Below are 15434 nucleotides of genomic sequence, written 5' to 3'. Positions count from 1 at the left end.
CAGATTTTGACACAGAATCCGCCTCAAAATCTGCCTGAAAAAACGCCTTCCATTCATTTCAATGGGTGTCACTAAGCAGTTTTTTCCTCTAGCATTTTTTTTCAGCTAGTGGGGAAACAATGCGACATGACCGATCTTCAGGCAGATTCCGACTGGAAAAACCAATTGAAGTCAATGGGAGGCGGAAAAAACGCAACATGGTTTTTGCAAAAACGGCTACCGTTTTTTTTTAAGAAAAGTTTCCAGGTCCACACAGTATGCTCCAGCCAAAAAAAAAACAACAAAAAAAAACAACTAAAAACACACCAAAAAAAACGCATCATGTAAAAAACTGTGTCAAAAAACTGCTTCCTATTTCCTGAAGCAAATTTTTTCAGCTTGCAAAAAAACTCTGTGGGAACATACCCTAAAGTGACCTTGCAGGTGTATCTAGATCTAACATTTTATTCCTACACTGTTGTCCTAGCCAAAGATGTTGCCATAATTTCAGTCTATTGCTTCCCCAACTAGAAAAATCTAGAAAGGTGGTAGTCCGAAGTCTCCATTAGAGCAGCATGGCCTCTTTACACTGACGGTACATTGTGTACATTTAACACCTATAACTTCTTTCCAACAGGGAATGCCAACAGTTTCCACTATACCAACCAAGGCAGAAGCCCAGTCATTGATGGAGTTGATGATGCAAAAGAGCTGAGGAACACAAGGAATGCCTGCGCTTTACTAGGTGGGTTGTATTGTGTTTCTTCTATTGGCCCACATTATCTCTACTAAATTTGCCTTTGTCTATGTGTGATTGATCTTTTTTTTTTCCCCCTCCAAACTGTTGTCTTTAAGGTATCGGGGATCAGTATCAGATGGGAATCTTTAGAATTTTAGCTGCTATACTCCACTTGGGAAATGTGGACATTAAGTCTCGGGATGCTGACAGCTGTGTCATTCCGGTAAGTTCTCTTTAGCATCATATAGTGTATATTTAATAGTTACTTAAACATTGGTTTTTGTTCCACATTTATGCAATACTAAGTTTGGCCGTATCTCGTGAATGCACCACTTTGTTGCTGTTGCACAAGATATCAACTTGTCCTGGAGCTGTCTAGCACCCTGCCATTTGCTGGTTCTTTAGACATTGCAGTCTATCTAGTGATCTTTTGCTAGTCATAATGTTTATGCCTAGGGAGTAATATACTTAGTTACTTGAATGGAAACCAAAAAAGCTCAGCAACCACAATTACAGTAGCTCATCTGTTTCGGAGAGGTTTTATAGTCTGGATTTCCCTTGGAAAGAAGACACTACACTAGAAAAGAAAAAATATCTTCTTTCATCTGTCATGTGTTAGCAATGATTGCCGGATACTTTGTATGTATCTGAATGCACACCAGTTAGCCATCATTCAATGCAGATATGAGGGAGTTTTTCCCACAAGGATACATGAGACTAATAACTGTTAGCTCAATGGCATAATATATGTCTTTGTGGATGGAAGATTTAGACTTCAATTGCATTTCTTATAGCTTTTGTATTTGAATTGCAGCCAAAACATGAACCCCTTCTTCTATTTTGTGATTTGATGGGAGTGGACTATGAAGAAATGTCACACTGGCTGTGCCATCGAAAACTTGTAACTGCTGCTGAGACGTACATCAAGCCAATCTCACGGCTACAGGCCACCAATGCTAGAGACGCTCTGTCCAAACACATCTATGCAAACTTGTTCGGCTGGATTGTTACTCACGTGAATAAAGCCCTACTGTCATCTGCCAAGCAAAATTCTTTTATTGGAGTCCTCGACATTTATGGGTAAACGATAGATTCTAATGAATATTTATATATTGAGTCAAATGGTTTTATAACCTATGATATTGGATTAGAAAATTGTCACTCATTCATATATAACATTTATTGGTACAAATGAAGAAAATCAACTGATAAAATAACTAATTCCCATTGCTAATACGTGGCTATAGGCATTTCATTGAAAAATGCTGGTTTATGTTGGGGTTTCATGGTTAGCACACTGACTCATTATACTGTAATGGCCCCATACTTTGTATTGTCACTGGGCCAGGAACCCAGGGCCAAACTCAGGACTGGTCCTGTACATGTCTGTTTTGCGGCAAGGACTCATTGAAGCACATTAATGGGTCTGTGGAGGCACTGGTGGCACATGGACATCATCCATGTTATGTCTGTAAAGTTCAACCACAGACCGGGCACATGCACATGGATATAGCCTAAGTGTCAGTTTTGGTGGAGGCAGGAAAAAAAGAGTCAGATGCATGGAGAAAGAAGCATTTTTTTCTTTTATAAGATATATTACAGTTTCCTATACTCTTCTATGTGTTATCATTGATGTTCTACTAACCTTGAAGTTAGTATTTATGCTGTTTACTAGGATTAGTTTCCTTATACAAAGCTTCTATTTGTAATGCTGTGTAGTGCTTGTAATGGTGAGCATAGCAACGTGCAGCATGAGATCTATCTGTTTATAACTTTACGTCTCTATTCATTAATCTGTCTATAGCATAAGAAATAGTATCATTATCTTGGATTCTTCTTTGTGTGTTATCCTCTTTGCTACAGTCATATTTTGACAGTAGTTTGTTTGCAGATCTTCTGTTCTATGCTTAGTATATAATCAGCTATTTTAAGCAGATTCCTATAGTCTAGCATGTATTTAGATGACTCCATAAGTAATGTGATACATTTGCTGACTTTGCTGCCTCAAGGAAAGTTGGGTCACATGGTTTTGATGTTTTCAAAATGGAATTTGTCTTTTGCTTTGTAAAAGGCATTTTTGTGTTCTTTTGTATGTGATTTATACATGCAATTAACTCCTAAATCTGAATATTTTATTGCTTTGTAATACAATATTTTGATAGAAGTCTTCTGTACGATACTAAATGTAAGTGTCACATGTATACTTTCCTGTACCATATCATCAAAATAAATTGGGCACATATCCTGTGAAATTTGTGATCCAGAAAATAAATTGTCATTGAACCATAAATTAAATTGGATCTGGACAACTTTTCAAATATCCTGTTAGGAAATTTTGAGGTTTTATAGAAAGGGAGTCTTACCTAGAAATATCAGCTCTTGCTGTGGTGGACCCAGCATGTTAGTGCATGTTTCCAAAGGACCCTGTGTAATGCTTGGTATGCTCTATAGGGGAAATAACTCCTCATTATCTTCCCCAGCATTAATTGCTGCAGAATGTCAACCGTGATTGGCTGGGCACTGATACTTCATTGCTCCATTTCAACAGATCACTGCGCCAGCAATGATTGGCTGTATCGCCCTTGTGGGGGTCAAAGGAACCCCAACTGAGACTCGTCATTGGCCACAAGTAGAGCGGAGTATTCAGTGCTTGTTTTTCTAAGCATCTGGAGGGGTTAAAATAGAATCTGGAATATCCCTTTAAGATGGGTATTTATCCATATTAGTAGTAATCATACAAATCATAAAACTAATCTGTTATAAGGTGGCTCTGGTAACTAATCACATGGGTGTAAATATGTACAAAAAGTAAGAATGCCTTCAAAAATAGAAGTTTTAATAGTTTATCTAGTTCACTAAATGCAAATTGAATGAACAAAGATAACTCTGTTTTAATAATATATTCAGTTATTTTCAAACAAATACTTGATCTACATATGAAACTTATATTTCCAGAATTACTGATCATTAATATTTCCTTATTTTTCTCACAGGTTTGAAACATTTGAAATAAACAGCTTTGAGCAGTTTTGCATCAACTACGCCAATGAGAAGCTACAGCAGCAGTTCAACCTGGTGAGCAGTCAACACCCCTATGCCTTAAAGGGGTTGGCCACTTTCAGACCAATGTTGACAAACAAATGTACAATAAAAAGATATACAATCTTCCAATATACTTTCTGTATCAATTCCTCACGGTTTTCTAGATTTCGACTTGCTGTCATTCATTCTGTTACTTCTAGAGGATAAAACTCTGACCATGGTCATGTGATTTACGGTCCATGGTCATGTGATGAGGACACAGGTGCCGCTCGTTATAGTCACAGCTCAGTAATCAGACATCTGCCTGGTAATCAGCTGTACACCTGTGTGCTCATCACATGACCATGGACCGTAAATCACATGACCATGGTCAGAGTTTTATCCTCTAGAAGTAACAGGATGAATGACGGCAAGCAGAGATCTAGAAAACTGTGAGGAATTGATACAGAAAGTATATTGGAAAATTGTATATCTTTTTTATTGTACATTTGTTTGTCAATATTGGTCTGAAAGTGACCAACCCCTTTAATACTGCTCACAGATTTCACAATGGCCTTCACTAGCATTTACAGTTAGTACCATAAGGATATATTTAATACCTTAATTGAAAACTCTTCTCAGATTATATGAAGACTTACCAGAAGGAACCTAAAAAATGCTTTTTTGTGGAAGGCATCTCAAACTTAGATTACCTATACCAGAAAGACATCTATGCCATTCCATGACATGAAAGAGTCATTAATACGTAATGTTGAAGGCATGCTATGACAAATTCTGAACTTTCATTTTTTGGGGGGCTTATTGTTGGTTTTTAGTCCAAGGCCACATGTAGCAAAACACTGTGAAAAAAATTGCAGATGAAACGCAAAGCATTTTTTCTGCAAGGTTTTTCATTGTGTTTTTGCAGAGTTTTCCTCTGTGGACTTTCTTACCTTATACCTATACGGAAAACAGCAGTGTTTCCGCAGGCATAATTGACGTGCTAGGATTTTCAAAAGCGTTAGTGTTTTTGGAAACGCAGCTTTTCCACTATAGAATTTTTTCTTCAAAGTGTGGCTGGGATTAGCCAGAATCTCATTCACATTGCAGGTACTGTAAAATGCAGTATTTTTTGCTGTGGAGTTTCTGCAGCAGCAAAAACTAAGCATTTTCCCAATGTGGGCTTTTAGCCTTAAGAAGTATTCTTTAGATCACTTCTTCTACTAGGTGCTTCTGAAGCATAATACATCATAAGTTACTTGTCTTTCAAGTAACTATGGGAAGAATATGCAAATCTGCCTTCCATGATGTAATTAGGAAGACAGTTGCTGTCTCATTGTTGCAAACCAATAGAGGGCGCTCACTGGAATGTGCAAGCCCGTCTTAAGACAGGAATTAATAATAATTAAGTCTTAAGTCTTAATTCCAGTGAAACAACCTATTGGGTTGTTTCACTGGAATCCTGTCTTAAGACGGGCTTGCACATTCCAGTGAGCGCCCTCTATTGGTTTGCAACAATGAGGCAGCAACTGTCTTCCTAATTACATCATGGAAGGCAGATTTGCATATTCTTCCCATAGTTCCTTGCAAAGTGGAGTGCTAAAGGCTTAACAAGTCTCCACACACCTATATGGTGGTCTCTCCCTAAGGAGTGACAATATCCCCCAAACCTTGTCTTTCAAGTATCATTTCATAGGACGTCTGACTTGTATTCTTAAAGGTTGCCTAAACTGCTTTGGTATTCATTAAAAATGTGAAATATCTTCTGTTTCTACTTATGTACTGGATATGATCGCTTGAAATGTAGACCAAAGCCATGATCTGCTCTGCGTAGATAGTCTGACAACATATTTTTTTGCTGATCTCGGTCAAGTGCGTTCAGATTATGGACAGCTAGCACAAATTCACACTTCAGATACAATGTCTAAATCCTTAATGGCTGTGTGTATATTTTGGGTTATCAATGCATTTAGTGATTTTTATCCACACAATGTTACCATGACAACTCTGCACCTGAAGGAAGTCCGAAAAGGAAATGTCATCAGACTCCTAGATTAGCCTTAGGCTAGGATAGAAGGGAAGGTAAATAGCACAACATAACCATATCAACCAGTTCCTTGTATAACAATTCTATCATCTCCCGGAGCAGTAAAACAACTTTGGACATAGACTTTGGGACATTCTCATTTCACAAAGGTTGTAACATGTACTGACTCTGAGAATTGTAATTTGTCCTGCATTGCTTTTAGTTTTCCCTGCACGGTGTTGCTTCTGGATATCTGACTGGGAGTTGCAGGCAGCTTATTCACTTCAATGGATTTGACTTCATTTTTAATTTTGGCTCCTTTGATATGAAAATATATCTGAAATGGTGGGCCGACCTTTAATTCCTCTGTCTATATGTTCACTGTTTTATAGTCTCCTTTCTGCTTTATCTGTGAGATCAGGAGACAGAACACGCACAAGCCTGTCCTTCTCTCCAACAGCTGGTGAAGGTGTCCAGGGTTTTTAGTCTGGTTTTTTTTTTTTTTTTTTTTTTTTTTTTTAAATTCACAATTTATTAGTTTTCAATAAGGCATAAAATACAGTGACAACAGATAGCTGCAACAGCAGCAACAATATATTACACTATAGATAACTGGGAGATCCCCAAGTAGACGCCAGAGGAGGAGAAGGGGAGAAGAAAGGAGGAAGAAGGGAAAGGAGCCAAGGGGGAGGAGCTATACTGCAGTAGTATCTGGGTCCAGGGGGAAGGGGACCCCAGGGGCGTAAATGATGGAAAATTCTTCATTAAAAGAGCAATAGGACTCTACAAGGAGCAAGGCCAGATAGTCAAGAATAGTCCTAGATAGGTGACACATCAGTTAGCTATAAAAGCCAGGACATCTGCTATGTTTTTGAACAGCATCTTGCAGGCTTCATTGAGGTTCGGTATCAGTCTCTCAGCAAAATAAATGACATTAACACTACATTTCATTTTTCTTCCACTTACTAGAAGTCTTAGATAACATTTGCAAGTCACTGGTATATGTGATATTTAGGTTGTGTTCTTAGGAATTGTACCCCATGCCTGTACTATCTGCATTCTTGTCCTAGTCTTCTGAGTATATTATTTTGTCCTGTTAACAGCATGTGTTTAAGCTGGAACAAGAAGAATACATGAAGGAACAAATCCCATGGACCCTGATTGATTTCTATGACAACCAGCCATGCATCAATCTCATAGAGGCCAAAATGGGTATCCTGGATTTACTGGACGAGGAATGTAAGGTAGGCAATTTCTACATTGCAGATATGACAAATGTTTATTTTAGCTTATTAATAACCTATAAGTCCAACATTGGAAAGTGAAAATTTATTAGGAATAAAGTATATATACACACAAATATAAATATTTTATTCTATTTGAAGGTGCTTTCCACCTCAATATTAGATCTGGGGGAGGGGGTTTTGACAGCTTTCAGTAATGTATACATGCGGGGAGCTGCGCTGCTTACTCACTCCAAGTGTAGCGACCGCTTTAGGTACTGTAGCACTGTCCCATAGAGGCAGGCCTTTGTATGGCAAGCAGCATGGCTCATAGCATGTAAATATTATTGGGCCCTGCGCTGTCAGAACAGCTGATGTACGGGGGTCCCAGTCGTATAATCAGTTTACTATAGATTTACTTTTATAATACAATTTATTGGTTTATTTTTTCTTGTGGATGTTGTACCTTATATTTCATTAGAGCAGAATCTGGAGTTTGTCTTGAAGATTTACTGTTGTCTATAAATAATAGTTTATTAACAATATTCTATGTTTTGTAGATGCCCAAAGGAACAGACAATACCTGGGCCCAGAAATTGTACAACACGCACCTCAAAACTTGTGCGTTGTTTGAGAAACCACGACTGTCCAATGTAGCTTTCATTATCCAGCATTTTGCTGATAAGGTAACCATAGATTAAGTTATTTATATTCGTTTATCTTCTGGTGAACAAGAAATCTACTTTGTCCTAATGAACTAAAGTTAGCCATATATTTTTAGATAGGGGGAGAGGGAGTAATTCACTACCAGACTCCAGTGATGGTTGCTTACCTCCTTTGACAAAAAATAATCTCCCTTGTTGAAATCAAAAAACCCAAACCATTCTTTCCTCTGACATCTGCTGTCTCGGAACAGTCGGTAGACTGCTATGCATGTTAGTCAGGTGGTCCCACAAAAATTGAGGGGTTTGACTGACAGTAATGTAACGTACTGTTTCACCAGTTATGGGTCACATAAGAAGACACCTAGGAAGTCACAAGCCATTCACCAATATTTGTGTTGTGCTCCCAATGTGGCCACTGATAGATGATTGGGTCACATTCTATCTACAGCCAAATTGGGATCCTAGCACCGCACATCCAGAATAGAAAGACGTCTTCCACACTGCCCATCGACCTGCGCATCGGGAAGAAACATTAAATGTCTAGGACATTGATCTAATGTCTGTCCATTGAGCTCATTTCAGGGAAATGTAGGCCAGGTGGTGTTGCTTAATAATGGAGTCTTTGCCAAACTGAACTACGTTTCATAGCGTCAACATCTGTTCCACCCCATAACGTTTGGGAACCACTGATGTAACATTTACAGCGCTCCAGTTTAGTAAGATAGTCATTTTCAACCTAAACATTTATAGGAGGTCTTACAGATATCAGTTACCAATAATAGCATTATGCAGTCCATTATTTTTACCCGCCCTAAAAATAATGGCGCAGGAGATTGTGAATGGAGGAGTAGCTTCTGCGTGACAAGATTCGAGCCCTTGTGTTCATGTCTCCTGGGTTTCTTTACAGTTATTACACTAGGTGCTTGTTATTGGTGGAAAGCATCAGCTAGATTAGGATATAATAAGGAAGCATCTAAATATAGGGTAGGAGGATACTTGCACAATGGATCCTTAGTTCCTATTTTTGGCATATAACAAACCATGAAATAATTTTCCTAAGCGGTCATCTGGGCACTCTTGTTTTTCTAAGAAAGTCATTGAAAAACATCTTGTATAAGAATTGTACTGTAATTCCTTTTCTGTGCACGTTAAGATTTATTATGAAATTAATATCTTACATTATTTACAGGTAGAATATCAATGTGAAGGCTTTCTTGAGAAGAATAAAGATACAGTATTTGAAGATCAAGTAAAAGTTCTTAAAGCGAGTAAGGTTGGTGAAGTTAGACTGCTGTAAGATGTTATGCTTTGTGTTCAAGGCAGCTACCATAAGCCATGACAATATTACACCTATCCAGGCACTAGAGCACATGTGACGTCTGGAAGGAAACACGAGAGAACATAGGAAGAATATACAAGAAGCCTGTGGTTAGATTAATACTAGGAGCCCTGTGTGCCAAGACATTGGACTGCACAAATGTAATTGTGGGTGTCAGTGGGCCAGAGTATATTGTTAGTTAAATATATTTTCTGTTATGTTTTGCAGAATTTGCCAGAACTTCAGTAGTATTATGTATTATTGTTCTTATTCATTATTATTAGAAATAATATATTTGTGCGTGTAATCTGCGCGCCCCCTTGTGGAGAAAAAAAAATTGAATTGTTAAATTCGTTTTTATTTCAATTTCTGTACATTTTATGAACAAAAATATCCCTCTAGCGCAATGGTCTTAAAAGTGAAATGGACACATGGGTACGTGGGTATCACCATTGTTAAAACTGTGGTTTTAGAAGGATTCCTATATCGAGGACTCAATTACTTGTATTACAAGGATGCTGTTATTGTGAAGTACAGCCATTTGATATTACATTTCTATTGCAGAGGCTGCCCTAGCGGCTGCTTTCTGAAAGGGATTCTTTACATAGTCAGTTTCTTGAGTGTCACAACAACATGTATATACTTGGTATCGCAGCTCTGGAGATCAGACTATGCCGGTCTTCATAAATCTTCCACATAGGTCATGTCTTTTATTCATATAAGTACAACTTCTAAACACTGTCTGATTTTTATTTTTTTTCATTCTCTGAATTTGGAAGGTAATTGAACATACGTTAGTGAATATCAACACATAACAACTTCTATTATTCTTCATCTGTTTCATAAACGTATGTGTTTATTTTATTGTCTCACCATTGCATTGTGGTTTTTTTCTTTTTTCTTTTTTCCTTTTGTGTGAAACACGCCCATCAGAAGGTAACTTCCATCAAGAATCTAGATTCTTAATTATTCTGCTTTGTGATGCTTTATTTAATGCTTACGCCTAAAAGGGGGTGAAAAGTAATGTGATAAAGGCAGCATGCTAGTGACATTAGCAGAGTGGAAAATTTGTGTGTGTGTATTGCTTTATAGGTGCTCCGCAGTTTCATTAGGAATCGCACTGCATTATTAGAATTTTAGTAACCTGAAGCATGTGTGTCGTACTAACAGGTCTGACTATATTTGAACATTTTCTTGAGACAGCCTTGTTGCTGCATAGACCCTCACTCTAAATGACTGCTGGCATCTGTGCTTCTTTATATGCCCATATTCCGTTTGGGTGCCCTTTGAGCAGTGAGCACTTCATTCTCCACTCCTTTGTAAGACATTTGCTCATGTTAGCTAAATAACCTCAACTGCACGTTTCAGTAGGATCTGGCATGTTTAATTTTACTATAACTGATACTTTGTCATCTTTGACGATATTTCCGTTACCCCTTTCCTAAATGAGGCAAATTTTTGTTTTTATTTTTTATTTGCTTCTTTATTTGTTCGACTAAACAAAACAGCCCCTGTTCTTATACTTTAAGGCATATGGGCTCCCTGTCTCCCCAACTTGGAACCACCTCCTCTATGAGCCAGAACTGGAAGTTGTAAAAGAAAAACTTTGAAAATAGCCTTCATTACAACTGGCATTTTGTTGATGTAGAGTCTGATCAACTCCTGTACTTAATTGGTTGTGCTGCTTCTTTTGACAGAAATGTGACTGAACTCTTTAAACTGTTGTTATCTCTTTTCTCACAGTAGGTCAATGTTAGAATTGCCAGCTGGGTGAGGTAGTTGGTTGTTTGCAGCAGATCAGAGTGTGTAGTGTATGATGCCAGACACAGTTTATACATCATTAGGAATATTTTATTGTTGGGGATAATGGCATTGTGGTGGTTTAAGGGACTAAAATGTGGCTGGTTCTCTTTAAAAGGTTTTTTTCTACCACAGTAAATGCTGGCATATTTCTAGAAATGGAGTCTTGTAGCAGGTCCTCACTTAGCAGTTACCAGCTTTATGGCTCCTTCAGTACTCCGAATTCATTGAGTTCTTGACATTTGCACCTCTACCAACCAAGTGATGGCTTATCCCAGTAATAAGTTAACAATTTCTATGATGGGAAACCATTTTAAATATACTGAACAAAAGTGATTAGTTTCCTTTAATTAGAAGTACAAATACTGGCTTAGTGCATGTTCACACATCATAATTTACTGGCTGAAAAAATGCCAATGATAGAGTTGTTGTTTTTTCCCCCGAATCCATGTAAATATGCGTTGGAGGAACAACAAAGCTTATTTTCTTTTGAAATGGATGAAAAGCTGTTTCCAGGCCTGTTTTGAGTCACACTTTGGTGTAAAAGAAACAATTATGCACCAAAATATTCTTGAAAGATTGCAGTGTGAAGATACTCATAGAGTTCTATGTTAATGGGAAAGTTTTCCTTTTCAAGACCCTCATTTACTAGAATTCAAAGAGCATCTTTTACTTTGGAAGTCCTAGCATGTCCATGGATTATAAGCAACCCTTTCATTTCAGTGGAACTGCATTTTACCCCTTGGTGGCACTGCAGGAAATTTGAACACTCTGCAAAGTTGACAGCCTGTGTCAATGTCCTATGTTATACTGGGCTGTTCCCATCAGTCTCTTACACAAGTCATTGAGCATTCTTTCATTGAATTTTCTTCTCACCCCGTGACTAGGAAGACATTTTGGGCATCCCAGTATGGAGACCCCAGTGTTCATATATTTGCCTCCTATTCTGTGGTTATAAATGCTGTACATTGATGCTTCTCAGATCTTTTTTAAGAACTGGAAGGGAATCTATCAGATGAGTAGAAACTTTTCTTTACACGTTTTAGATAGCCTTGAAAAACCAGATCAGTCCCATGAAATATTAAATATAACACCCGAGCAGTCAAGTTATTTTTATTTCCGTGCCTTTAAAGTTGATAATGTTTCACTGCATTTTAGAACTGCATGCTATTATGTTTTTAGTACCTGCTCCTTAGGTGCTGTGCAAACTTCAGTTTCCATAAGTTTTTTTTTTTTTTTTTTTTGCTCAAAAAGAAAAAAAAAAGTCCAATGACCAAAGCGTGAACAGCACCTTAATATGTTTTCAAATTTTTATTTAAACATTTACTAACTTAAGATTTTAGCAATTAAAAAACAGTTTCCTGTCAACTCCTGTATGGGTTGTAAGAACCGTTTTCTAATTTTCTAGTTTAAGCTGCTGACAGAACTGTTCCAAGATGAAGAGCACGCCTTAAGCCCAACATCCACTGCTCCCCCAGGACGTACCCTCCTATCCCGTACAGGTTTACGCAAACCAAAACCCCAGCAAGCGAGCAAGGAGCATAAAAAAACAGTCGGCCACCAGGTAAGCTGAAAAAACTTTTAGGTGGTGGTTCCCTTGATGGGATATATTAAGACTCCAAATCGGGAACTGCTGAAGGGTTTTGTTTTTTTAACCCTTCTGTTATTGCTAATTTATATAGATACAAGTGTGCAGAGGGTCTTTGAATGTACATGTAGTTTTATGCAACACAACATATTTGCTTATTTGTTCATGAATCTGTTTCCATTTCAGTTTAGGAACTCTCTGCATCTTCTTATGGAGACACTGAATGCGACCACCCCTCACTATGTACGCTGTATTAAGCCTAATGACTTCAAGTATCCTTTCACGTAAGTAGCTACTTTGACAGTCCATTGCTCTAGATCTTTGCAGTACGTAAACATTTGTACGTAAAGAAAAAGTAATTCCCAATTACATCCGTATTACCACAATATCTCTCACAGTCTCTGGGGACTGTATAAATCCAGGCTCCTCTGTCCACCATCAGGATCTGGACTGACATTTGTGCAATTGCTTTTATTTGTAAAGCATTGCCTGTCGTAAACAGCGGTCAGTTGTCATTTGCCGAGTACTTTTATTTTTGTATTTTCAGATCATCAATCTGTTCTTAAAGAAGCATTTCATTGTCAGCCCTTTAGTGGTCATGAATAAAAGCTGTCAGGTTATTCCGCTAGTGATTGGTCTGTTCTGGAACTCACTGCCTTATAACTATAATAAATTGAGTTTTATTCTCACAGCCGTGGGTAGTCCAGGGGTGCATGACGAGTTATGGCCATGAGGGGAATACCAATCCTTATGCCATAGCTAGTCGTACAAATTCCACACGTTCTACAGGTACTAGGTGACAGCATAAGCAGAGTTAGCAGATTTTGACTCTACTTCCTTTACTACCTAGCCTATAAAAAAAAAATATGCTGGGATGGCACTTCAAAGGATTCCTGAGTTTTCATGAAAAGCTGAAATATGTCCTATCAGTTTTCCTGGTGTTAATAATCAAATTCTGGCCAACACACTCTTTACATATCTCTCTATGAGGCTGTGAGCATGTACAATAAGAAGCAGTCTGCTACCCTCAGCAGTCTGCTGATACTGTTCTGCTATACTGCCAGGAGTCACTATACAATTACAAAACTACCGTAATAGCTGAGAAAAAGCCCAAGTGACCATAATATAGGAGATTCAGGAACACTGAACTGTAAATACAGGGCAAATAGATGCAAGTGGATAAAATACAAAATATAAACAATCTATGAGCATAGTCAGAGACTAGTAATAAAAGATTGAGCAGTAAATTGGCTAGATGAGAGAGACACCAAGTGACAGCCACATTTTTAATTAAAGTACATTACATTTTGTTCCAGAATCACATGACATAAGACTAAGTTAGCTGAAAAGTTATTGCCTGCTTAACCAATGTAGATACTGATAAAATTTAGTATGCATGACCTTCATTTACTACTTATAGGTCCAGGACACATATCATAAAAAAAAGTTTATAGGTTAATAATGGCTACTGAAAGTTGTTACCCGACCCTAAGTAATTTTTCACACTAATGACCTATCCAGGGGATATTTTATCAGTATGTGATCTGTGGGGGTCTGATAGCCTCTGGTTGTCAGAAGTTGCTAGTGAATAGGTCACCAGTATGAAAAATCAATTTGAGGCTAGAAAACCCCTTTAAATTAAGATTAAAGGGTCTTTCAAAGTCAGATGATCGTGTGAACAATGACAGTTGTGAATAATTGGTCTTGTCCTTGCCCTGTATAAACATGTTAGCGGTCAGACGTCAACTTATTGCATTGTTTTATGTGGGCATAAAATTTCTGTTGGCAGGACATCTCCCCCGACAATGTTACTTTCTTATTGTAAATGTATGAGAAAAGGGGATTCCATGAACGATGGGTCATCCAAATTCCTCTCCATATTTATACAGTTGACAATATCATAAGTTAGTGCTTGATATTGGCAGAAATCTGTCCAAGTTAAAGGAATTTTATTCCTTAAGGTCTCTATTTTGTTCTTTAATTGTTTCAATTTTATTTCCATAAGGTTTGACTCCAAACGTGCCGTCCAGCAGCTCAGGGCTTGTGGTGTATTGGAAACCATAAGGATCAGTGCTGCAGGATTTCCATCTAGGTGAGTAGTTTCATTCTTATGAGGTCATATCAGGTTGTATAGGCACGCACTTGATTAGTGTAAGAAATGCTAACCTATTCTATCCATCAAATAACAATATATATGGGGAAAATGTATATTTAATTTTTGGAAATACATATATTCATTTTTGACTCAAGATGTTTATGAATGAAAAGATCTGAGTGCCACTATCTAATACCAATTACCAGGATTTCTTGTCTCTTGTCCTAGGTGGACTTATCAAGAGTTCTTCAGTCGATACCGTGTACTCATGAAACAAAAAGATGTCCTTAGTGACCGTAGACAAACCTGCAAAAATGTCCTGGAGAAGCTCATTGTGGTATGTGAATTATTTAAAACACTTGATAATAGGAAAGAACACCTTTCACCTCCTCCATCTCCAAATCTTTGCACCCTTCAGTCAGCGCCGCACCTCCCATGAGGCGACCTGAAGCGACCGCTTCAGGCGGCGCTATGCCAGGGCCACGGGGAGGGCGGCATTTTTGCCGACCTAAGCCAGTGCAGGACAAGCTGTCCTGGACTGGCTTAGGGTCACAGTCACTGAGCGGTGGATTGGGGAGGCCGCTGGAACAGCGCCTTTCTGACGTCCACCTCAGGCGGCAGAAAGCCATGGTTCACCCCTGCCTTCAATAGGTGCTGTTCCGCTGATTCTGGCACACTTTTCCCCACGGTTCCCATGCCAACGATTGCTGTTAGTTTCTACTGTCAGATGGTCTTTTTGGTCCATTCTGGGGCTGCAGAAGTGATTGCTTGGGAGTGGTCCAGGCGAGAGAAAAAAAAATTCAGCTGCATCAGAATCATTGAGATGGAGCCTAAACCAAACATGAACCTTAAAACTGAAGACCGTAGAAATAGAAGACTTATAAAAGAGTGGTCCCTTTACATTCTTTCCCTGCACAATTGTGCCTTTCACCACTGTTATGGGTGGTACACTTGTGTTGGGGAAGATCATAGGTGATTTC

The 15434-nt window shown here is 38.3% G+C and overlaps 1 protein-coding gene across 9 annotated transcripts in view; it reads left to right on the top strand.

Annotated features, from left to right (window-relative positions):
* The window catches only part of MYO5A (myosin VA), a 117924-nt gene that overhangs the window by 73087 nt on the left and 29403 nt on the right, over positions 1-15434 (top strand). For 5 of the 9 annotated variants that reach the window (XM_075273455.1, XM_075273453.1, XM_075273459.1 and 2 more), the window contains exons 8-18: positions 617-724; positions 835-941; positions 1533-1798; positions 3712-3793; positions 6869-7009; positions 7549-7674; positions 8843-8935; positions 12186-12335; positions 12546-12643; positions 14365-14451; positions 14683-14791. In XM_075273455.1, the coding sequence (XP_075129556.1) occupies positions 617-724; positions 835-941; positions 1533-1798; positions 3712-3793; positions 6869-7009; positions 7549-7674; positions 8843-8935; positions 12186-12335; positions 12546-12643; positions 14365-14451; positions 14683-14791 (1367 nt within the window). Of the gene's footprint in view, positions 1-616; positions 725-834; positions 942-1532; positions 1799-3711; positions 3794-6868; positions 7010-7548; positions 7675-8842; positions 8936-12179; positions 12336-12545; positions 12644-14364; positions 14452-14682; positions 14792-15434 lie in introns of all 9 variants that reach the window. The other 4 variants (XM_075273454.1, XM_075273458.1, XM_075273462.1 and 1 more) reach the window with 1 other exon arrangement.

The sequence above is a fragment of the Leptodactylus fuscus genome, chromosome 5, assembly GCF_031893055.1.
Source record: "Leptodactylus fuscus isolate aLepFus1 chromosome 5, aLepFus1.hap2, whole genome shotgun sequence".
Classification (NCBI taxonomy): domain Eukaryota; kingdom Metazoa; phylum Chordata; class Amphibia; order Anura; family Leptodactylidae; genus Leptodactylus; species Leptodactylus fuscus.
The sequence above is the reverse complement of the archived record's forward strand: the minus strand, read 5'-3'. Positions and strand labels throughout refer to the sequence as shown.